The sequence below is a fragment of the Tiliqua scincoides genome, chromosome 1 (assembly GCF_035046505.1).
Source record: "Tiliqua scincoides isolate rTilSci1 chromosome 1, rTilSci1.hap2, whole genome shotgun sequence".
Taxonomy (NCBI): Eukaryota; Metazoa; Chordata; class Lepidosauria; order Squamata; family Scincidae; genus Tiliqua; species Tiliqua scincoides.
Window position 1 is genome coordinate 166138289 of NC_089821.1, and position 24361 is coordinate 166162649.

A 24361-nucleotide genomic window follows, 5' to 3' on the forward strand; every position below is an offset into this window, starting at 1 on the left:
GGGATGCGGTGTTTGGTCAGGTGACTTCAAAAAACTTAGATCAATTTTTAAAAGTGTTTTGTCCTAATTAATTGGGCAACAGACCTTTAAGATGACTTTTAAAACTGCTTAACAAAAACTGTAGATGGTAAACATCATCTTAACAGTAATTTCCTCCAGTGTGAGAGGAGGAAAATATTGATTCTAAGATGTCTTGCTGCAATGCATGAACACAAATTGTATGACTTTATTGTTGGATGCAATTTGATTAAATGTTGACTCAAATCTAATATTAAATCAGATGTATTAAATCAAATACCGATTTGATTAAATTACGATGAATCGATGATTAAGAATTCTTTGGCCTGGCAACTGTCCTCTCTAAAATGAACGTGTCTCTTCCATGCGCTTCCTGTATAATACTTAATAACAAGACATTTTTTGAGGTTGACCCATGGCCTTCAGGTAAGTTGTATTGTAGCAAGCATGTTGTGCTAACTTAGTAGGAACTCTTGGCTGTGGTTGAACATGTAAACATAACACTTGAAGGCACAGAGTAGGATTTATAAAGGACAGCTAAAATAGCTTGGTAACTATTGAATACTTAGTACCTAGTCGTTCAGTTTCGAAACTGCTTCTTTTCTTGAGAGTTACAGCTGAGCAGAAATTGGTAATTTTAGGTAAAACAAATAAGGAGCTGCATTCTCATTTGGGAGGAATGGTTGCAGAGTCTGGCTGCTGATGCCAGAGACTGTTGCACAACCTGAACAAGCTTTATATGTACCTGATAAGTGACCCATGTCCAGAGTAGGAATCTGAGCCACTCACTGAATCTAGCTCATTACATCAAGGAAACTAGTGGACTCCACCACTGCTACCCTGCAGTATGCTGTCATGTCATGTCATTCCCTGTCACCTACTAAACTTGAACACACCCCAAGTGTTTTGGTTTTTTTAATCCTTATTTTTTTTCCATTTCTATTTCCACTGCATATTTCTTTCCTTCTGTAGCACTTTCAGAACTGTTGTACTTACTTTCCTTCACTCAGGATAAATGCTTCAATGTCTGAGCCATTGTTTGGAAACTGCGTACTAGATTTAGGTTTGACTGTGCAGAGGCAAGCAGTGGTGACAATGGGGACATGTTGAATGAACATCTGTGTTGCAATTCTTAATTGAGGCTTGTTTACACTATCTGTTATCCTCTGATGACAGCCACTTAACTTGCTTCAGCCTGCTGAAAGATCAAGGGGTTTAATCAACCCAGACAGAGGAAAAGACCTAATGGGTAACTAAAATTGTATGCAGACATGCCTGAAAACTAGTGTAGTTTTTTTTTATGCTGCAGGGAGAGCTCTGCTTACCCCAGCATTTCCTCAGCCAAGGATGTATGTACAGATGGCCTGTTTTTCAGACTGTGCCTCTTTCACAAGGTGCGTCAGAAGAGAACAGTTGTGAGATGAATGATCCATGTTTCTCTGCTTGTTAAGAGTGTTAAAACAGTTAAAAAAAAAAAAAGAAACACTGCTTTACAGAAGGAGAAGAATTGTAGGTGGTGTCACACAAGCATTAGACCAGTGATTTTCAACCAATGTGCCACAGCACATTAATGTGCTGCAGGAGTTTGAGGGAGGGTAATTTATTTGTAGGGCCACTGGGGATGTGAGTCCTCCACCAGCACATGGTGTGCCTTGTCAATTGTCAAGAAATTGTCAAAAAATGGTGTGTCCTGAACATTTTAGTGCCTTGTCACTTTAGTGAGATGAAAAAGGTTGAAAATCACTGCGTTAGATAGACAATCAAATCTGGCTTCTGCTGCAAAGTAAGGGGAGAAACCTCTTCCCTGAGCTCAGTCCAGGTGAGGCATCTGCTCAAAATGTACTGAGTGTGTTTTCATAGTGGGCTCACTGCAGAAGTAATGCATGTCTCAAAACACCCAAATAGCTCATGCGCCTCTTCTCTTATTATTGGTAGTTACTGAGCGTTTCTGCTGTCAACTGTATCAGCTCTAACTTGAAAAGTCTAGTGTTTCTGTACATCCTATTATAAGCAGGATTACTCTTGATAGTCCTGATCCCTGTCCCAGGTATGGTACCATGTAGACCAGTGGAAAAGGAAGCATAGGTGCGCTTTAAGTCTTGAAGGGTCAGTGGCAATAGGCAGAGAATGCCCTCTCATTTTTTGGAGCTGCCAATTGACACAAGAAGTGGGGAAAATACGGCTTCCTGTCTTCATGCCTGATCTTTGCAGAAACTCACACCTGGCAGCTGCTTCCCCCCGGGAAATCAGGGTACAGAGTCTTCTGGGGCAGAGTGCAGTGGAAGCGACTGTCCAGTGCAAGTTTCTGCAAAGTTTGGGTGCAAAGACAGGAATCTGTGGCATGGAATGGTAAGGCTTCACCACCGCCATTGTTATGCAGATGCATCACTGTTTGGAGGTCCTTGTCCTAATCAATATCCTGTTTTAATTTTTTTAATTGCACTTATCTTGCTTTTTTTACTGTGCTAGTTTTGCTTTTCTTTACAATTGACTTTCTTCCTATTTTTTGTATTTTACTGTGTTCTCTATTGTATGCTGCCTTAAGCACTCTGTTTGTTCAGAGGGAAAGGTGAGATAAAAATAATCAAACAATACATTGCTGTTGCCTAATCTGTACAAGCAGTCGTGCTATGTGTGTTAAATGTTATCCTCTGGAAAGAAATTTTGATTTGTAGCAGTTTCCAGGAGTTGCTGTTTGTTTCACTTGTAAGCAGGTGAAACATTTTGAATACATGTGTTTTTCCTTCTGCAAGTTTTATTTTCTCTTCCCTGTACCCCAGGTGTCGGACCTTGTAATAATACTGAACCATGAAAGAGCAGTTGAAGCTTTTGCAAAAGGGGGCAATCTTACTCTAGGAGGAAACTGTACAGTGGCGATTGGCCCTCTGGGGAGGTGAGTATCACTAAAACATTCTCATGATTCTGCTGCAGATCTCAAAGTAGCAGTCCTCTAACATATAACACTGAAGGCTTCCAGTGCCTGCACTAGGTGCTGTAAATGTAGTGTAAAGCACATTTACTGCACTTGGAGAGTAGTGAGTGCTGGCCCAGGGCCCGGTCCAGTGCTGCCAGGAGGAAGACGCGTAGCTGCTGGGGGTAAGGGAAACTGACAGGTGGTGGTGTGGCCTCTGGGGGCAGGGGGAGGGGGGAACAAAGGCAGGGCGGGGGGTAGGAACTGGGTTGGGGGAGTGGGACCAGCAGATCCTGAACTGCCTCTGGATCCTGATCTTTGTGTCAGGCCAGAAGGCCTGACACGGAAGCTCTCACATTTGCACCAGCAAAATAGCTGGCGTGGACACGAGGAGACCTATTGCAGGGGCTTCCTTGGGGGAAGGAAATGAAAGTCCCCTTCCCCCAAGGAGACTTCCAGTGACTTTTCGGTACCCGCTTTGGTCCTGCTGCTCCCACAGGTGCTGGGTAGCATAGGATTGGAATGTAAGGCTGTAATTCTATACATACTTAACCTGGGAGCAAGTCCCATTGAACTCAGTAGGCCTGATTTCTGAGTAGATATGTAAAGGGTTGCATTGTTAGCAGTGGTAACAGGTAAGTATCACTAATTCTGCAAAGTAAGCACAGCAACAATTTACAGTGTTTATTTTGTTACAGGTCAGCCTTGTTTTATTTCTCTTGTTAATACACTCTGCTGTTCTCACCTTTTCCTTCTATAGCTATATGTATGCCTGTTGAGGATTTACTTCATGTGTCTAAAGTAGGCAAAAACTTAGGCAGAAATAAATGGTATTAAAGTGCCACAGGACTCTGATGGGTTGAAAATGGGAATAGTATACAGCAGATGGCATTACAGCAACCCACAGGGATCTTCCACAGAAAAGAAGGGAGAAAGGGCACCCCTTCTCAAGGGTTGTTTCATATTGGTTGTGATATTATGGAACACCTAAAGTCTTAATAAGGCTGCTCATATGCAAGTTACATTAAATGTAAAGCTTTTGGTGTCTAACAGTGACTTGGAACATAACGGGGGGGGGGGGGTAACATTCCTGCCAACCTAGTTCAGAAGGAGAGAAAAACATAGGTTTATTCATTTTTAAAGTTGTGTAAGGTTAAGGTGAAATGTGATCGTTTTCATAAGAGAATTGACAGCTGATGCCTTTTTTTTTATCTCCCTCCCCAGAAATCTAGAAGGTGATGTAGCCTTAAGAAGCTCTGCGGCTGTCTTTACCTACTGCAGATCTCGAGGGTTATTTGCAGGGGTTTCTTTAGAAGGAAGTTGTTTAATTGAAAGAAAGGAAACAAACAGCAAGTAAGTTGTTGGACAAATTGGACTATTTTGCTACAGATTATTTCCAGTGGTTTTAAAGCGGACATACTTGGTTACAAAGTCCTATCATGGAAATGTTGGTATAAAATAAGTGGAAGAATAGCTAATATTTATAAAACTCCTGAAACTATAAAAAAAATCTGCCCTTAGATCGACACCTTCTAAGGCTTGGGTTTCATACTATTGCCGTTTCATACTATCATAAATTCTGAGCAAACGTACTTTTTCCTCTGTAACTGATCAATAAAAAATGTATATCTTGCACAAAATCTAGAAACAGTATGATACTTAGATGGAGAGTACTGCATAGATATTCTTTTCTTATTAGATAAGTCTCCCCCCCTCCCCCCAATTTGTGAAGTAACTTTTAAAACACTTTTATCTAGGTTCTATGGCTGGGATATTCGTGCCAGTGCCATTCTATTTGGTGATATACCACCGCCAATCCAAGCACAGGACCTTTATGACGTTCTTGAATCTTTCACTCTGAAGTATGAAACTGAGGAAAGGAGAAGTTATGCAAGGGCAACAAAGGAGTCGAAAAAGGTTTGCATAGCCCTATTCCATACTTGTTTCTTTTTGCATCAAAACATATTGTTCCTTCTATGACACTCCTGGCTGCTTGCAATTTGACTCTTTCTGTACTGCCAGGATGAGATCTCTCCCTCTTCTCTCTCTCTCTCTCTCACGCGCGCGCGCGCACACACACACACACACACACACACACACACACACACACACACACACAGAGTCTCTCTCTCTAATGGAGTCTGATCCTGCATTTGTCACTTGATAGCTCCTTTGACCGTGAAAGGCAACTACTCTTCATCTCCTAAAAGAAGTAAGGTTGTCTGGCCTTTTAATGTCCTTTGCACAGGATTGTGCACTGGTAGAAAAATACCTTTTGAATTTCTTCAAAATATTGATTCCTTTCACTATGTACTGCTATCACTGGCAACAATTTTGATTCTTTTTCCTCCCCAGGCAAATGACCACTCAAAACGACGTTCATCTAGGATTCCTGAAAACTCTTCACCAGAAGGTACAATATGTAGCAGTCATCTATCTTTTAAATAGGAATTACAGTATTACGTGCCTTCAGTTCTTTTTCATTCTTTAATTGGTGAATTTATAGCAATTAGTAAAACTTTAGATATATCTTAGTTTACATTCATAACTACTAGAGTATAGTTTTTTAAAGCCAACTTCATATGGTCTATGAAGAGTGTTTCAGGATTTCCATGTGTTTGTATGAGGAGAAAAATATTTCCCCAAAAATATTTTCTTTTTCTATTCTGTCCAAATGGGCCATTCTGTAACTGGAAAAAAAGGCTGCCTTTTGAGAGCACTCGCCATGCGAACCCCTTCCCACCCTCATTTGTGTTCATTTTTTCCCAGAATTCTGATGCAGGTTTTCCATTAACAACCTCTTAAAGCTCCAGAAAGCAGAGTTAGTCTCTTGCAGCAAATTCAAGAAAGGAGCCTTGTGGCACCTTAATAGCTAGTTGGTTTATTGAAGCAGAAATTATCATGAACTAGATGATTCTGATGAAGTGGGCTATAGTCTGTGAAAGTTTGTTTCCAGGAATGTATTGATTTGCAAGGTGCCACAAGGCTCCTTATTTTCTTTAAGAAAAAGTTTTCTTACCTAATGTAGATCAGGGCTTTCCAAACCCTGGCTGAAGGGCCAGATCCAGAATTTGGGGGAAGCCCTCCCACCTCCACACCACATTCATTCCCAGTTGATCTGGGCACCAGGACACTCTGGGCAGTTGGCGTCTGCCCGGACATCCTATTGCACAGCTTCTGGGATGCCAGGCAAAAAATGCAACTAGGCACCAGAATTCTGGGCACCAGAATTGCCTGGTGCCCAGATCTAATGAGAATGAACGTGGTATGGAGGTGCAGCAGCAAGTTCCAGCTGGGATGGGAACCGCTTTTTTTGAAGGACAGCGATCGTAAGTTTGGCAACTGCTGATGTAGATTGAGGTAGTGCAGTGTACCCTCCCTGGATTCCACTGTGTTAGATAACTACCGGCCAGTCTCCAACATCCTGTTTCTGGGCAAGGTAATTGAGCGGGTGGTGGCGTCCCAACTCCAGAGGGTCTTGGATGAAGCGGATTATCTGGAACCTTTTCAATCTGGCTTCAGGCCGGGCTTTGGGATGGAAACCGCCTTGGTCGCCTTGGTGGATGACCTACGCCGGGGACTGGACAGGGGGAGTGCGTCCCTGTTGGTCCTGCTGGACCTCTCAGCGGCTTTCGATACCATTGACCATGGTATCCTTCTGGGCCGATTGGCTGAGTTGGGAGCTGGAGGCACTGTTTTGCGGTGGTTCCGCTCCTACTTGGAGAGTCGGTCCCAGATGGTGGTGCTGGGGGATGCCTGTTCGACACCCTGGCCCTTGAGGTGCGGGGTGCCACAGGGCTCAATTCTGTCCCCCATGCTATTTAACATCTACATGAAACCTCTGGGAAAGGTCATCCGGGGCTTTGGAGTGGGGTGCCATCAATATGCCGATGACACCCAGCTTTATCTCTCCTTTTCTCCAGACTCCAGGGTGGTGGTTGAGGGCCTGGAGCGCTGTCTGGAGGCAGTGAGGATCTGGATGGGGGCTAACAAACTGAAATTAAATCCGGATAAGAGAGAGGCTCTCCTGGTTCGGAAATCCCTGATGCAGGTGCTGGACTATCGGCTTGCGCTGAATGGGGTTGCACTCCCTCTGAAGGAGCAGGTCCGCAGCTTGGGGGTCCACCTGGACTCGCAGCTGCTCCTGGATTCCCAGGTGGCGGCTGTGGCAAGGGGGGCCTTCGCTCAGCTTCGGCTGGTGCGCCAGCTGCGGCCGTACTTGGATCATGCAGACCTGGCCACGGTGATCCATGCCTCAGTGACATCGAGATTAGATTACTGTAACATGCTCTATGTGGGGCTGCCCTTGAAGACGGTTCGGAAACTGCAACTAGTGCAGAATGCGGCAGCCTGTGTGGTTACTGGAGGTAGGCGGTTTGACTCTGTCAGTCCGCTTCTCCAGCGGCTGCATTGGCTGCCCATTCGTTTCTGGGCCCAATTCAAGGTGCTGGTATTGACCTTTAAAGCCCTATACTGCTCTGGGCCAGGGTATATTAGAGATCGCTTACTCCCGTACAATCCAGCTCGTCCTCTTAGGTCATCAGAGAAGGCCTTTTTACAAGTGCCGCCGCCTAGGGAGGTACGTGGGGCGGCTGCAAGAAATAGGGCCTTCTCAGTAGTGGCACCAACGCTATGGAACTCCCTTCCCCTTGACTTAAAAATGGCTCCCTCTCTTGAGACCTTTCGGCGAGGCCTGAAGACCCTTCTGTTTAAACAAGCCTTCTGAGTTCTCGGCCTTTTTAACATCTTTTAATAATTTTTACAGGCCTGATTCTTTTATGACTTGCTGCTGCTCTATGCTCTTTTTACCTATTTTTTATTCTGACTGCTGTTTTTTATGATGTGTTAATATGTTTTTATTTGTTTTTAAATTATGTCTTTAATCTGTTGTAAGCCGCCTTGAGTCCCTTCGGGGAGAAAGGCGGGGTAAAAATAAAGTTATTATTATTATTACCCAAAAGGCCGCAAAAGCAGGCATATGTTTGCTTCCACTCCTTTTGAACTCCCCTCCTCCCCACCTTTCCCATGGTAAACTGAATTTGATATTGTGAATCTATCATGGCTACTTGGGTATTGGAAGTAGAAGGTTATCAAACAAGATTAAATGGGCCAGGCTAACCAATATAATCTGAATTCTTCAACAGTAGGTAGAAGGCAAAATGGACTTTATCCGGAGCTTCCTAGTTACTCTTCTGCCATGGGTGAGTGCTTATAATATTGTTATTCTTGGAAGTCAATGCTGGGGTTGAGAATTCAGGAAGTAATTAGAAAGAAAATTTGGGAAATCATGAGATATTCATAATCCAAAGTACCCCACTATTCCATGCATGTACCTGACCCACCCTGAAACCAAGGTGCACTTGACCACTTCCAAATAACTTTGTATTTACCATTTTATGTTTTGGTCCAGGGTTGCTTTAAAGGCAGTATTCTTTCTTTTTGCTTTAAAACTTTTTAAAAAAGGATTCCCTTCTGAATATATTTAAATATTCTGCACTGTAAAGCACAAATTAGGTGAGCTCTGAGATCCCAATGTTTGTTTGGATTTTTTTTTCTTAAAAGAACCTGAGGGTCCTTTAAACTGGGTTGGTACAAGGGCAGCTGGTGTTCTTAGTTTTTCACCTGTGCAGTTCTCCCAGTCTAAATGGCACCTGGAAGTTACTTCATGTTTTGCTGAAATAAGCATACTGCTACCTGTAGATTCCGCAAGGCAGATCACAGCTATGGACTTGGAAGGGGCTGCAGGGAAGGAGGAAGCAAATTAAACAGAATGAAGCTTCCTCTTTCCTCTGGTGCTGTTTTCCTCTTTCACCTGCCAAAGTTCCATCCCGTTTCCATTCCATAGTATTTTTCAAAGTGAATCCCTGTCTTCATGTAGCACAGGCCTGAGCTTCACACTGGCAAGGTTTCTGAGGGTGTCTCAGGAGATTTTTTTAGTACTCAATCAAGTTTTGCCTCTTCAGAAATAATTCTCAGGATTCAGATCCTCCTTGCAGTATGGTGGTGACGACATTTATTTATTCAGCAATGGAAATAATGTTGAATCTGCATTGTGGACAGATGGATGCATGATGAAATGACTGGTTGTTAGTTGAAGACTTAGAGGACAGTCATATAATTTCTTCTTAAGCGGGGGTAATATGTGTCAGATCAATTGAATAATTCACAATGGTAGTAAAAATTCCTGTACATCAGCTGGGTTGCAATATGTTTGTAGCAATATCTAGAGAGCCGCCTATAGCAGATTATAAACTGTAAAAGCAGCAAGCCTGATCAGGACGACAAATGGATATTTGTATCTGAAGATCCTTAAGAAGGGGGATAATGTGTCATAACTATTGTATAAACCATGGTGACGTATGCTACATTAACCAGTGTTACCAAGTGAAACCTCTTCTTCCCACCCCCCTTTTAAAAAAAAAATTTATGGCAACACAGTCTATTTTTGAGGGTCTCGTTTTACCGAGTCTGGCTGGTAGCTTATTTTCCGTGAAAATAAAAAGCCCTTGAGCAGATTCCCTCCATCTGTTGTTGCTATTATAAATTGCCATAATGCTCATCATAAAGCAGAAAATTCCTGGAAATCATTTGCAAGACTATTTTTGTGACTGCTTTTCTAGAGCAACACTGTTTCTAGCACTTTTGCAGCCATTGAAAGCAAGTTCTGAGGGTGCGCATGTGTGTTGGTGTTGCTTGTCCTATTGTGAAGTGAGCAAAAGTGCACTATGTAACATTCTGTTCATACTTGAAGGTTGTGTGGGGGGAATTTTCGAGAATCCATGTTACTGCTGAGCCAGCTGATTACAAATGACATATAGAGATTGAGGTCAGTGCTTGCTAGGTTTTTAAAAAAATAGGGTCTTTGTTTTAATGTGCATGTTGGTCAAGGTCATTTAGTTAAACTTACTGAGCTGCTAGTGGATGCTCAACTTGCACCTTATTAGCAATGTTAATTGGTGGCAAATAGGCATTTTTTTTCCCCTGGAGGAATAAATCTTCAGTACACACAGTGGTGAGTTTCAGCAACAATTAATAAAACCATCAGTAAATGTTAAGCTTACCTCTTCCAGCAATATCATGTGAGGCAAGGAACAAAGGCTTAAAATGCTTAAAACAATGTCATGAATGTGTGCATGGCAAATGGTGGACCAAGTTGTAACTGTGAAGAGGGTTGTAGAGGTGTGATGGACCCAAAACCTTTTGCAAGGATTGGGAAGTCCTGAAACTCAGCTTGGCAAAAAAATGTATCAGCCAAGCTAGATGTGATTGTGGCAGCCACACTTGTTTGTGCCCTGCCCTATTTACATATAAACCAAGGAGTGGGTAGGTGGGTGTGTAATGTTAGCATTGAAAGGAGCATGTGTATGAAGGGAGCAGAACTCTTCCCACTGTCCAGTGCCCAAACTTTTGTATTTTTTTCTTCATCTCATCTCCAGTGCTTAAACCTGGCATTGTGAATGTCTGAACATGCCCACTGAGAGAAGACAAAAGTCTTATAGAAGTAATACAGGTGCCCATGCACATCTCGCCCCCCACACACACTCAAAGCTATAGAAACCTCTCTGTGGAATATTTGATGTTTTGGGTTGACTTGCGTGTCCAAAAAGAATCCTTGTGCAAAGGATGTACCACAGTTACCTTTAGTTGCTTATCTGTGAATATTATACCAATGAAAAGCAGATCACTGTCTTACTATAAGGGGAAATGGTGTCTCTTTTCATGAGTGAGTCCCTTCCTGTTGTGGGAAGCACTATGCTTTGTGTTCCTCAAAGAAAAAAAATAAACCAAATAGCATACACAGATTCCTTTCTCCTTAGTTTATTGGGGTTTTTTTCCTAATGAGAAACTGGAAACATGGTTTAGGATTTATAACCAGGGAGAAGGTTGCTTTGCTTAATGTTAACAGTGCAAAAGTAGATTCAAAATCAGGGAGATTTTATTCTGTATTGTCCTGTTAAAGACCATTGCAGAAAAAATAGCCTAGTACATCTAAAGAGAGAATCTTTATCCTATGAGAGATGATCTGAGCATTATTCTGCAGCCATCCTCTTACAAAGGGAAATGTGATTGGAGAGATGACTAGATCAGTTGTGGCAGAAGCTACGAGTCTCTTCCAGTACAGTCCGCAGAAATAAAAATGACATTTTGGTATATGAATTGAAATAATAACCATGGAGGCATAGGGTAGTTCATGTTGGCCATTTAAATCTCTTCCGGCATCTGTTCCACGAAAGTGAAAAAGAGAAAATGTTATGGGATTTGTCAACATGTAGGTCACTTCTGAATAGAAATGGGCTTACCCAGCAGCTGGCTTGCAGAGTCAGTTCTGTGGTGTGCTCGTTAAGCTTTCCTTTTTGACCTTGGGGTGTTGTTTGCCAGGTTAGTGTAATGTTGCTCGGGAGAAAGGTGCCCAAACCTGCCAGAAGTTAATGTGCATAGGAGGGCATCTGATTATTTTAACTGAGATAGCCTATAGTGCAAAACTGAACATAAAATATAGTCACATTGCCTTATAAACCTGCTGAGCAATAAATAAGGATCAGAGTACTTTTCATGGTATTTAACTCTTGCAGAGGTCTTTTTTTCCACTGCAGTGCATTAGTAGGACTTGACCTGTGGGATGGTATGCTTTCTGTGTAACATTTTTCCATGAGCCTTGTGCAATTTTTCTACAAATTTGGTCAGTTTTAAGAGGAATCTGTGAAAGTGGCCATTCTGGTGATTCTGGTGGCCATTCTGGTGATATGGAAGAAGGGAAAAAAATGAGTCTTCAGAGAGCTTAGATGGAGCATTGTGTTTTCGAAGCTTGAATAGCTTGCTGCTATGTAAATAAGCTGAGGTGCTCATTCATGATTCTCTTAACGAATCTGACCAAACACTGGAGATTGTGGTGCCATTCTGCCTTAAAGGGAAGCTCTCCTAATGAAAAAGCTGACTGGATCCCACTGTGTTTGGATAATTACAGCCCATTTCAAACCTTCTATTTTTGGACAAGGTGCTTAAATAGGTGGTAGTGACTCAACTCCTGGAGTTTCTGATTATCTTGACCTGAGGTCTCCAAACTAGAAAGCACTATACCCAGAAAAATCCCTCCCTGTCCTGACAGGCGCTTACCATTCTGCCACAAAGCTGCATTTCTTTCAAGCTGATTTGGGCACAGGGATGCAAAACAGTAAGTGCCACTCACCGGGGAGGGGAAGCTTCCAAACCTTAGATCTGGCCCATGGGCTGGGGTTTGGAGAGCCTTGATCTTGACCATTCCAGTCTAGTTTCTAGTTGGGCTTTGGAATCAAAATATCTGAAGCACCTCCTCTGCCCATCCCTGAGGTCATCTGAGAGGACTCTTCTGCACATTCCACTGCTGGAAGAAGAATGTCTGACAGTGACATGAAAACAGGCCTTCTCTGTGGTGGCATTCAAGTTACTGAACTTCCCAACTCAGAATGTGAGATTGGCGCCATTTTTGCTGTCATTTTGATACCACCTAAAGACTTTTAATTTTGCTTAGCCTTTGTGTTGTGGTGCTGTGGTTTAAATTGCTGGGATGCTGCTTTCTTCATGGATGTGTTTGCTGCTTTAGGTTGCTGCTGTTGTATTATTAGATTGGAAGCCATTTTGAGTGTCTCCCTGATGAGAGAGGGAAGTGCAGGATAAAAAATTTTTATTTCAGCAACAACTAGAGAGCCCTGAGAATGAGGCCCAGCAGCTGTTGGAATGTCAGTTGAGTAGTAGCATAGCTAGTGAGGGCGCGGTCCACCCCGGGTGCTATCCTGGGGGGGTGACATCACTAATCACCAAAATCGCAGTTGTTAGGAGTAATATAATCATATGCCACTCGATGTGTAATTTACAGCAGAATGCAATTGTTTCATTGCATTCTGCTGTAAATTATATCTGCTGTAAACCAGAGTGAAATATCTCAATTCTATTAAAAGTTATGGCCAAAAAACCAGAAAAAAATGCAACTCTTATGCAACAAAAAAGCATTTTCTCCAGGCAAAGCAGGCAGAAAAGCTTTCTAGCTGTGGGCTTATAAGGGTGCAGCTGGTGAGTCACAAATGGCTGAGAGAGGGCAGGGTAGTAAAAAAACTCTCCCAGACCAACTTCCTTGGACTTTTGCAAGTGGTTTCTGGTACTCCTCATAGAGCGGCTGTAATGTGGGAAATGGCTCTGAGAGTAGATTGAGATTGGCTTCTTGTCTAGCTCTTGAAGGCTCTTCTTTTTCTAGCTCTTGTCTTTTTAGAGCTTGGCTGCAGAGGGAGCTTGCATTTCTTTTAATGGCTAACTTATTCTTGTGCTAAAGCACAAGCTTGTAAGCATCAATGTCATTTTGGGCCTCTAGATTTCAGGATGAGAATGGTTGTTCTAAGACAGTTATACAGAAATATATTTTAGTGGTACTTTTAAGTGTATAAGAATAGGGTCATCCATTCTTGAAATGGTACACATTTACAAGGGCAGCTAAAAGGCTAAAATCATGACTACAGAACTATGCATATTTCCCTGGTAGTAATTCCCGTTTCGCACTGGGATTTGCTCCTGAGTAAACGTGCCTTGGACTGATTAGTACAGTAGAACCTCTTTAAGCTGACCACCCAAGGAACTGGAGGAAATTGGTCAACATAGGGAGGTGGTCAACATATGGGGAAAAAATGGTATTTAAATATTATCATGTTTAGCTCCCAGGACAACAAATGCAAGGCCAAGTTATTATTTAGATTGGATTTTTAAAGTTTAATTGCAAATATCAATGAGAATTGATCCTCTTGTGATGCTTACTATTATATCATCTATATCTATATCAAGAGACAAACAGCCCACAATCAGTGTTTTAAAAAAAAACCCTGAAAATTCATAAGCTTAAAAAAAAATACTTGGTTTCATAGCAGACAGGCAGACCAATGCTATCCCTTGCCAGCCCATAGCATGTAGCATGTTACATAGCCCCAACAGCTTAAAAACAAAAACAAAACTTAGGCTGCCTGGCTTCCATTTAGTGAATTCCATTTGGATTCACTAAATGCCAGAAGGTGTTTGATACGGTCCCTCACTAAAAGCTGTTGAGAAAACTCCACAGTCAGGAAATAAGAGGACAGGTCCTCTCATGAATTGGGAATTGGTTCAGGACCAGGAAACAGAGAGTGGGTGTCAATGGGCAATTGACAAAAAAGGTGGAGAGAAGTGGAAAGTGGAGTGCCTCAAAGATCTGTCCTGGGACTGGTGCTTTTCAACATCTTCATAAATGACCTGGAAATGGGGATAAGCAGGGTGGTGGACACGTTTGTGGATGACATTAAACCTTTCTGAGTGGTGAAGACCAGAAGGGATTGTGAAGTGCTCCAGAAGGATCTTTCCAAACTGGGAGAATAGGCAGCAAAATAGCAGTTGTGTTTCAATATAAGTGTAAAGTAATGCACTGGTGATGGGAACCAAAGTGAAAGGACAGTGGCTTCACTATGCACAAGCAACCTCATGTCCCTCACAACTTCGTACATGTCCAGGTACAATTGGCAGCCGGCGCAGGTCTGTTGGCTATGTGCAGTGTGTCCACCTATAAAAACCCATTCGCACATGCACTAGCAGGTGTAGGGGAGGGATTGTCGCATGGCTTCTTGCTTTTCCAAGATGGGACAAACCAGACAAAACACAGGCCCACAGTATCACGTTCAGTGGGCAACTTATGGAGGGTAAATTAATACTCTGTGCAATGGTCGAAGTGGTCAAGATATAACTTACTGAGGTGGTCAATATAGAGAGGTTGGTCTCCCATAGTGTATATGCAGTGTCTGTCCATACTGTGAAAATTGGGTCAACTTAAGGAGGTGGTCATTATAGAGAACTTTGGAGATTCTACTGTATGTTTCTTTTACCTCTTAATGGTTTGTGCAGAGGGGAGTCTTTTAAAAAAAAAAAAAACTTTTGTCACCTGCTTTTCCAGGAAAAAAAATGTCCCAGGCAACTAACAGGCAATTTAAAACTATTTTTGGCATGTCAGGTTTCACAAACCTTAGCAATTCTGACCTGGCAAGCTACACCTGTTGGCATTCATTCTCTAAAACTAATCTACAGGAGCTACATTTAAAAGGTTAGCTCTCCCTGAATGAGGACTTGGCCATGTGATTCTTTCACCCATCCTTTTCCCAGGTTAAAAAGATGCTAAATGCCTTCCTCCATTTAGCACAAGCCTCATGATTATGATCACTGTAATGCCTTGGTCTGTTTCCATATTAAGGGATCAACAGAGCTCAATCCCATAGATATTTGTTGAATGTAGCACTGCAGCACCATCTTGTGTGAGCTGAGTAGTTAATGTAATGACTTTATGTACACATATTGTGAATGTTAAATAATGAAAAAGATTGTATGGTCTTGAATTACACTGCACTGCCTGCATTTATAAAACAAAAAACAAAAAAAAACCCTGTACAGTTTCAAACATTTTCTTATTCTGAGTTCTCTTTTTAAGACTTGGAAACTCTGTTGTGATGCTTTCAAATGTTAACTTCTTGCATTTTTAGGCACCTGCTACACAAGCTTATCCACAGGTTTGCTAACTCTGTGTTAGTCTGGAAGATGCACAATTCTACATTTTGCTCATTGCATTTTTTTTTCTTTTGCTTTCATGGTGGTTTCTTGAACAGAGTGTTGCCAGCAAAAAGTAACTTTGAGGGCTTAGATGAGTAACCTACTCTGCTAACTTCTGCTTTCTTGCAAGCCATAAATTTGCTCATCCATTTTAAGGTGGACTGCTGGGGAGGTACTTCTGCTCACTTCAATCTCTGGAGATGCAGTTGGTGGACCCGCATGAGGGTCCATTCTGAGACTATGGAACTCCCTGCCATAGGAAATTAGGATGGCCCCCATTTACTTGCTTTCTCTCTCTCTTCATAAAGTCTTTTGAAGGCTTCAGTTAATTGAAGGTTTCCACCAAACCTTCAGATAATTGCTCCAGAGTTATTTGCTATTTTTCTTGAATATGTGTGTTCCTTTTATCATTTTTTGTTTACATGATTGTTTGGTTCTTATGTAGACCACCTTCAGTATTCTCTTTTGAATGGGACTGATGTCACAAATATCTTGAACTTATTTCTTTTTAGGATATTCTGGGACCAATCCTACAATAGTGACAGCAGTATACCCGTTTGAAGGACAACAGCCTGGGGACTTGACATTCAAAGTGGGAGACAAAATCAAGGTCACAACGAAAACGGATTCACAGTTTGATTGGTGGGAAGGAAATTTACAAGGCAGGACTGGCATTTTTCCTGCCAATTATGTTACCATGAATTAAAGAACAATAACTGGCCTTATCCTTTTTTCTAAACGCTTTTTCTGTATGCAAAGTAGAGTAAATTTGTACTGATCCAGTCAAGTGCGAGTCCAAGACCCACACATAATTGTGCCACAGATTTCAGCAGAACACTTTTTACTACTTTGGTCTCACAGGCACGTTGAGGATGCTGCAAGAGAATGGGTGGTCCACGTGCTTCTCAGATCCCTATCCAACCCTTCCTCTGTAAGCCATGAGTAGGTCAAAGAGGGATCTGGGAGAGGCACTTACCTCCCATTCTCTGCATAGCTTGCTTGTGCTGCCTGCCTACACACCCATGTGCTCAAGTTGAAAAAAATACACAGATCCCTAGGTTGTATGTGTCCATGCTTGACTGGCTCAAGGTGTATATTTTTACAGATTTCTAAAAACCAAATGTATATGAAAGCAGAATATTTGTGTTTCTATAATTTAAATGGGGAGTAATGGGTGAAATTATTTTATAATCAAAATAAGTTTGCACAAGAAAATACTAAATTTACTATGTTTATATGAAACATTTTACGTAGTGATAAAATAATGCCAAATAAACTAAAATTTTATTTCTAGTCAACCAAATCTTGTGTAATCTTTTTCAAATATTTAAATTGCGTGGAACATTTTAAGCTTACCAATTCCATCTCCTTTTTGGTTTTTTTTTATCTGATCTGCGCAGGGAGTAATGGGAAGTAAAGATCACTAAGTGGGCAGACTTGTTTTATGTGTTGTCTGGCCTGAATCATAGATCTCCCTGTCTTAGAAACTCCTGAGGCTCTGATCTTAAGTCAGAATCAACTGCCTTTCTCCTAGAACTGCCAGCAGTTCTACAGAACCTAAGATCCCATCGTTACATAAGAAAAACCTAACTGTGCAGTGTTCCAACCGGCATCTCGCTTAAATTGGACCCTTCAATGTTCAGACTTCACACACTGATGGTTCACCTGCCCAGGCCATAGATGTTATGGTATGTTAATGATGGACATGTTGCCAAGGTAAACCTGCTTTAAATGAGAGGTTGACTGCATTGGTAACATGTTTAATATCATATTTAAACTGAGCCCAGCTCAGGCTGTGCTTTGGCTAGCCAGAACTTGTACTGGGGAAATTACTCAATGACTCCAGCTGCAAGTTGGTGGTCTCCCCTCCCCTCCCCAAGTGACCATCCTATTGTTGGGTCTTTGGAACCCAACAGATTCCAGAGTGGTTGTTCCTCCAGGAGCTCTGGCAATTCAGATTGGCTGCACGAGTTTTCATTTGTGTAAAGTACGTGGGCTTACTGTGCCTTGCAATTCCTTTACTAATGCTGATCTTTACTGGTAAATTGATGAAAAAATTATTGAGGAAAAGTATAGCCTTTGCTATGCTACATGCAAAATATATAATCATTAAACTTGTGACCTTTTTCTATAAACAGAACTGATTGCCCTTGGTATTTGAAAAAAATTAAATGTCAAGTTCTCATACCACTCAAAGTTATCCTTTTTCCTGCTATGCAGTGGGATTTTTGTTTTCTGTATCTGTGAATTCCTTATCGGTTTGTCAATCTGATATGACTGTTAATCATATTTCATTTTTACTAGGCAATTCCCAGCAGAGGATGTTAATTCATTTAATGTACATGCTCAGAATCGGCATCAATTATCGTTTATTTTATGATTCATTTGTTTCTGGGTTTCCTTTAACATATGGCAACAATGATTGAACTTCTTGGTCTGGAAGGATTTTTTCAGATGTTATGACTACCCCTCTGGTGGGTTGACCAGTCTTGTGATTCACTACAGAATCAAACTAAGTTTCCATATTAGCTGTGATGCACTTGGAGAACAGTTAGACCTTACAAATCTTATTAAACTACCTGAGGAATACTTTTTTTAAAAATTCTAGCCAAACAGAATAGGCAATGTCTTGCCATTAAGGAAACAGTATTGGTATATATCCAGACTTTTACATTCTTGTGTACTTGCCTGTATGCATGCTCGAGATTCATACTGATAGATGGTAGTACTGAAGTTTGTTAGTGGACTCTGAAATTTGGTACACCTGTACTCCAAGACAACCAAACTACCAGTTTAAGCTGGAAATGGGTCATTTGAACATGTGGAATTGAGGACCCCAAGTGTCCCCTGAATTGTCAATTATTTCCAAGTCACCCAGCAAACTGAAATGTGGCATACAAGGACCCGAAGACCTGCTGATGACTAGGGAAGTCCCCTACTGGGACATCTAACAGCCCAAACTTGGGATATTCTGTCTATCTCATACCACTTGTTGTTGGCAACCTTCAGTCTCGAAAGACTATGGTATCACGCTCTGAATGGTGGTTCTGGAACAGCATCTAGTGTGGCTGAAAAGGCCAATTCGGGAGTGACAATCCCTTCCACACTGAGAGCAAGTGCAGTCTGTCCCTGGTCTGTCTCCCTGGCTATGGGCCTTCCTTCTTTGCCTCTTTGCCTCAGTCTGTTGGCCAAGTGTCTCTTCAAACTGGGAAAGGCCATGCTGCACAGCCTGCCTCCAAGCGGGCCGCTCAGAGGCCAGGGTTTCCCACCTGTTGAGGTCCACTCCTAAGGCCTTCAGATCCCTCTTGCAGATGTCCTTGTATCGCAGCTGTGGTCTACCTGTAGGGCGCTTTCCTTGCACGAGTTCTCCATAGAGGCTATCTCATAACAAGCCAAGCATTCTAGCATGTAGCAAGCCAGCTGTCTGTGGGATGAACTCTGTGGCAGGAGTGGCACTAACATCTTAACCAGGAAGGGCATTATCTGTGCCACTCCCCAAATGGCCTGAGGCCAGATACTTTGGGACAGGCTTCTTCTTTGTTCCACTACCACCACTGAGCTTGCCAGAGTTGATTCTAGCTCAGGAAGGGGAGAGCAACTCCAGCAAGGCCTCTCCGGAAAGAATTTTAACTGCTTGAAAGCAAGAACAAACTGTGTGACATGAATGGCCCTAGTCTCCTAACCCAGCCAGGCATTATTATTTGCTCCACTCCTAGATTGATCTGAAGATGCTTAGCTGACACTTGCTCTTTGCCTCAGAGGTGGCAGTAGGACAGAGCTTAGAAGGAAGCTCTGTCTCTTCATCGTAGAGATCAGTGTCAGATGAGGGAGTTTCTCCATATGTTATATGGTGGAAGTGTGACATGTCCATTCCTGCTGTGATGGAAGATAACTTTATTAAAATATGTTAAAAACTTTAAGGACCTAAATGAAGAGAAGCAGGCACAAAGCAAAATGAAAGAAAAATATTTGCAGTGCATGGGATGTAACATTTTGGACTGTAGAAACTCTTTTGCATGTAAAGTCTTCAATTTGAGGAAGAGGATACTTCCAGTTGCAACAAGGTACATGCTATGCTTACAGAATACATGCATAATTTACTATTATACTTTAAATACAACAATAGGCTAATAATGCCAAGTAATCAGTTGAGACTGCATAAATGTTATGTGTCCTTGGTTGCCAGTGATAGCTATTTCATGAGAAGAAGGGAGTTGCCAAAGGGGTGTCTGCTCTTGAGCATGTTTTGTGTGACTGCATATCTAGGTTTGTGTTCGCTTGGTTTTTGTCTTGCATTCACCCCATGATATAGATCTCTAAGTTGGTGCTTTTGCACAGATGCAATCTGTTATAGTTCTTTCAGGCAGGCGCAATAGCACTGTTCTGTTTTGCATCTTTTCTGACTTCTGGACAAACCTCCTGGGACAGAATCAGGACATAAGTTGGGGGCTTAGTGTACTTTAATGTATTTAGGCGAGAAGCGTGTCTTATTTGCAATTGCAAAGACTAGAAGAGTAACTAACAAGTTTGTCGTATTGAAAAATTCAGTGCTGATGTCCTAACTTCGGAAATGGCTCCTTTATCCTCTTTTTTTGTCTGGATTTTTGCAAATTATTAAATTATTTTTTGTAATGCTCAATGAATGAGCATTACAGCATGTGACATCATCCTGGGAAACACCTGGAGCTGACAGTTTTGATCTGCAAGTTTGATCCTCAAGTTCCTTGTCTATAGCCATATTTTAAAAAGTCCTAGTATTTCAGGAGAAGTGCTTCTACTTTTGCATTTCAACCTCTATTTTAAAAACCAACCTAGATATACTTTAATATTAGTTGACCATGAAATATAGATCACAGCCCATTATTCTTGATAACTTTTTTCACAGCCCCACAGCTGCTTCAAATTGGCAATATTGCATATCATTCAGTCTGTTGTTTCCCTGGGTGCATCTTCTGTGCTTCAAGGGCCTACATTTCTTTCATACTTGATTTTAAAACAAAGACCACACTCGGTCACAAACTCAAACTGTCTATTCTGACTTCAGTTGGTAGCTGGTCATTCATCTGACAAACATTCAGTAGAACAGCCCTGAAAAATGTCTTGAGTGTTTTGGGTCATTTATTTTGTTTATATGTCTTAATTATTTTCAAATGCGGATCAGCAAATTTCCACATATTACAACGAGAAGATTTTGCCAGGTTTTATAAACAGAATGCCATGGATCCACTGACCTTAGAGGACTTTGGAGTTTTTCTATTCATTAGACTTGTGTGTTTTAAAACCTAATATAAATCAATGAATGGGATTTTCATGCATTGTAGTAAACAAGATCCTTCCCATTGAGAATGCCATGTAATGGACTCCTTTTCAGTTTGACTAGGTTTTTAAACTTCTATTCTGAGTGCTTAGCAAGCACATTTTAGTTCCATAAACTAATGATTAATGTCCAGCATTTTGTATTCCTGAGGTAATTTATTTCTCTAGTTCCTATACTTTTGCTTTCTACAGAGCCAGCTCCAGATATAGGGGGCCCTTCTCCTCCCCTCATGCTGGCAGGCCCCCTGAGTGGCTCCAGAGCAACTTTCTTAACACAAAGGCTAATGGCACAGAGGTGGTCTTTAAGCCACGGATACATATATTGCTGTCCTAATGGAAACGAAAATTTGAAAGACAGTCCCAGCCTCTGAGATCCCCTCTGAAACTGCCTAACAATGTCGTTCCCTGAGGCAGGGCCTGCCTTTCAGATTTTCATTTCCATTAGGACAGCAATATCTGTGGCTTCTGGTAATTGATATTGCCCTTTCTTTACCCTTTAAAATAAGGTTTGTAACTGTGATGCCTGATGTCTTTTGGATGATAAGAACTTCCTATCATAAAAATACTTTGAAAAACATGAATAAACTATCATAGTTCTGACAGACAGAAGGTGCCATAGGGAGAAAAGGATACTTCTGTGTATGTAGTAGGAAACATGCAGCGCAATCCTGTCTTGTGCTGAAACAGGCAGGCCAGGAGGCCTGCGCTGTATCCAGTGCAAGATTGGGGCCAGAAGTGGCTCAGCCGGAGGCAAAAGGAAAGACTTTCCCCTTATCCCTGGGTAAGCCACCACAGCCCCAATGGGTCTCCTCAGACTTGCGCTACCTCCGGAGATGGCATATGTTTTGGGAGAACAGAGCAGCTGTAAGCCGTTCCATGCTGCTCAGGGAACGGGGTTGGGATCCAGCATAACAACAGAGTCCCAGCCCCACCTTCTGCTCTCCGCCCGCCTGCCCCCCCAACAGCCCACTGCCCACCCTTCCCCCACCCTGGAATGCCTCCCTTCCGCCTCCTCCCTGCCCTTCTCAGACCCCTGCATGGCCAAGCTCAGCCAACACAACCTGTCTTGCACAAGCCACCACTGAGGCTGGATGCAGCCTCTGTGCTCCAGCACACCTCCATGCACTGGCGTGGCTTGCTCCCAAGGAGGTGCAAACATGCTTTACGGTACATTTGTGACCCTCCCAGGCTGGCGCAAGGGACTTTTGCCAGCCTAACGCAGGGTTAGGGTTGTGCCCTTAGCTATCTGTGCTCTAGAAGTCCATACTACTGGTTTTAAACTGATCGCTGTGTGTGTGAAGTAGTTAGGCTCATGATGTACATACAGTCTGTCCTGCAAAGACCAAAAGAGCACACCTGATCCCCTTAAAAAAGAGCCAGGTGGTGGTCCTGACAATGAATTCAAGTGTAAACTACTCTTAATAATCTTGACTGCCACAGTAGCAATGTGCACATGATCCCACCAATGTTTTTTTTCCATTATGCTAAAGGTTCCATTACTGGGCTCTCAGCATCCAAGTGAACACCATGTTTAACATGAACTTCAAGAGCCATGATGTTAATAGCTCTTGCCTGACAACATGACGTGTACGTATTATTGATTACACTTGCGGTGCATTGCGCTGACTGAAATATAGCATTCAAGTAGCATGTGGAGGCAGTGCCAGATGCAAAAACTGAAACACTATCTAAACAGAGCTGACTTTGAAAGTAAATAATCCAGCGGGTGGTCCTTGAAATTGTCAGCAGTCATTACTTCCTGCAACATAAACAGGGTTGTCAAACAGGATTTTTGTCACAATGCTGAAAAATCTCATTCTTCTGCAGAGAGCTCAAGGCTGTTTCTTCTCAAGAAAAAGATTCCATCATTAGAAGGGAGGATGAAAGTTGCTTCCTACACAGCAACATTCTTTTAGTCAAAATGTGATACTGCAGCAGGATAACATACGTGAGGGGAAACTTTGACATCTATCAGGAATGCCAAAAGCTAGGCAGGTAGCAAAAGACTATGAAGGCCCCTGATTGGTGACGTCTGTGGGTATGTAGAGAGAGAGAGTGCGCTTAATTTCATCAGGAATATGAGAATCATAAGAGCCACGTGCAGTTTCTCTTCATGCGCTGCTTGCAGAATTCTCAGCAGCAGCTGATTGGCCACTGTGGGAAACAGGACTGCTAGATGGACTTTTGGCCCAATCCAGCAGGGTTCTTGTGTGTTTTTCAGGACCCCCCACTACTTCATGTCCCCTCCATGCCATTCTTGAAAGCTGGAGTCCCTGCTTGGATTTTGGTACAATGCAAGAGCCTACAGCCAGAAGGGTTATTCAATATCTCCTCTCTCTGTGTGCAGACAGGGTTGGCTGAAAGATTTTTGTTGCTCTCAGTAAATCAAAAGGTTGTTGCTTACCTGTGCTGCTGCCACCACCCTAGCCACAAATGTTTTATTGCATACTGAGCACATACAATTAAGAGTTGAGCAAGGTACTATTTTCATTTTTCATGTCTGTCGCTTTCATGCTGATTGAAGGACAGGTCCTGTGCCAAGAAACTCTATGCTTAGCCTTCCAACCACCTAAACAGAAATAAGGAAGGAAATGGAGGTGGCCATTGCTGTATTCCAGTATTTTGGAAGTGGCTGTGGCATCTCTAGAGCTGGACCAAAGAAACAAAGTGGAGATAGCTGCCAGATACACTTCTCTCGTCTGCCTACTATAGGGCAATTACAAGAGTTCCAGTAATAACACTTGTTTATTAACACCTGGAACACAATGTTTCAAAATGTCAATTTTTTCTATCAAAACAGCTTTTCACAGTATATTTGACTTGACTATATAGCAAAAGGTAAGAACATTACAAAACTGCCATGTACAAGGTATACAATATATTCTCTCCCACTCCCAATATCGCAGTCTTAATCAAACAAATCGATATTAAGCTAACGAAAAGTGGCAAATATTGCAGAGTACACTTCTGCTTCTTATAAACTTGAAACTGTAGTTTTCCATTTTCTTGTTGCAGGGTGAGAGTGATTGAATTTCTCATTCCCTGCTGCAGCTGTCCCAAAAAATCCAGCATTTTAATTAAATTACTATCAAGTTTTATACATATCTTGTGACACATCATTGCCCTTTCAAAGGCTGGATGGAAAACATCTCTTTTTAGAGAAAATGTGTTCCTTCTCAGGTTAACTTTCCTGCAAATGGTAATGGTTGCAAACACAGTTTGCTTACCTTAATGAGCAGGAGTAGGCTATGCATGGCTTATTTGAGACTATGGTGATGATGGTGACTATGGTGATGATTTTTCCTTGAAGGCAAAAATTTCCAGAGAGGTCACCATGTGTTGCAACAGAGTCTTCTGATATCTTACAGATGAGAACATATATTGTAGCAAAAGCTTTTGTGGGCTACAGCCTCCTTCATTGCATTCCTGGATTGTTGTCTTCAGTTGACAGGTGTACATGCATGTACACATGTAAAGAAAACTTGTACGTTTGGTCAAATGGCTGTGGACACGTTTGGTCAAACGTGTGGT

The 24361-nt window shown here is 42.1% G+C and overlaps 1 protein-coding gene across 2 annotated transcripts in view; it reads left to right on the forward strand.

Annotated features, from left to right (window-relative positions):
• SH3YL1 (SH3 and SYLF domain containing 1) overlaps positions 1-24361 on the forward strand; it is a 51032-nt gene that overhangs the window by 16069 nt on the left and 10602 nt on the right. Inside the window, exons 5-10 of one of the 2 annotated variants that reach the window (XM_066640314.1) lie at positions 2799-2911; positions 4154-4282; positions 4687-4846; positions 5285-5342; positions 8074-8130; positions 16027-16725. In XM_066640314.1, coding sequence (XP_066496411.1) covers positions 2799-2911; positions 4154-4282; positions 4687-4846; positions 5285-5342; positions 8074-8130; positions 16027-16220 — 711 coding nt within the window. In that variant the 3' untranslated portion in view covers positions 16221-16725. Of the gene's footprint in view, positions 1-2798; positions 2912-4153; positions 4283-4686; positions 4847-5284; positions 5343-8073; positions 8131-16026; positions 16726-24361 lie in introns of those variants that run through there. The other variant, XM_066640315.1, reaches the window with a different exon arrangement.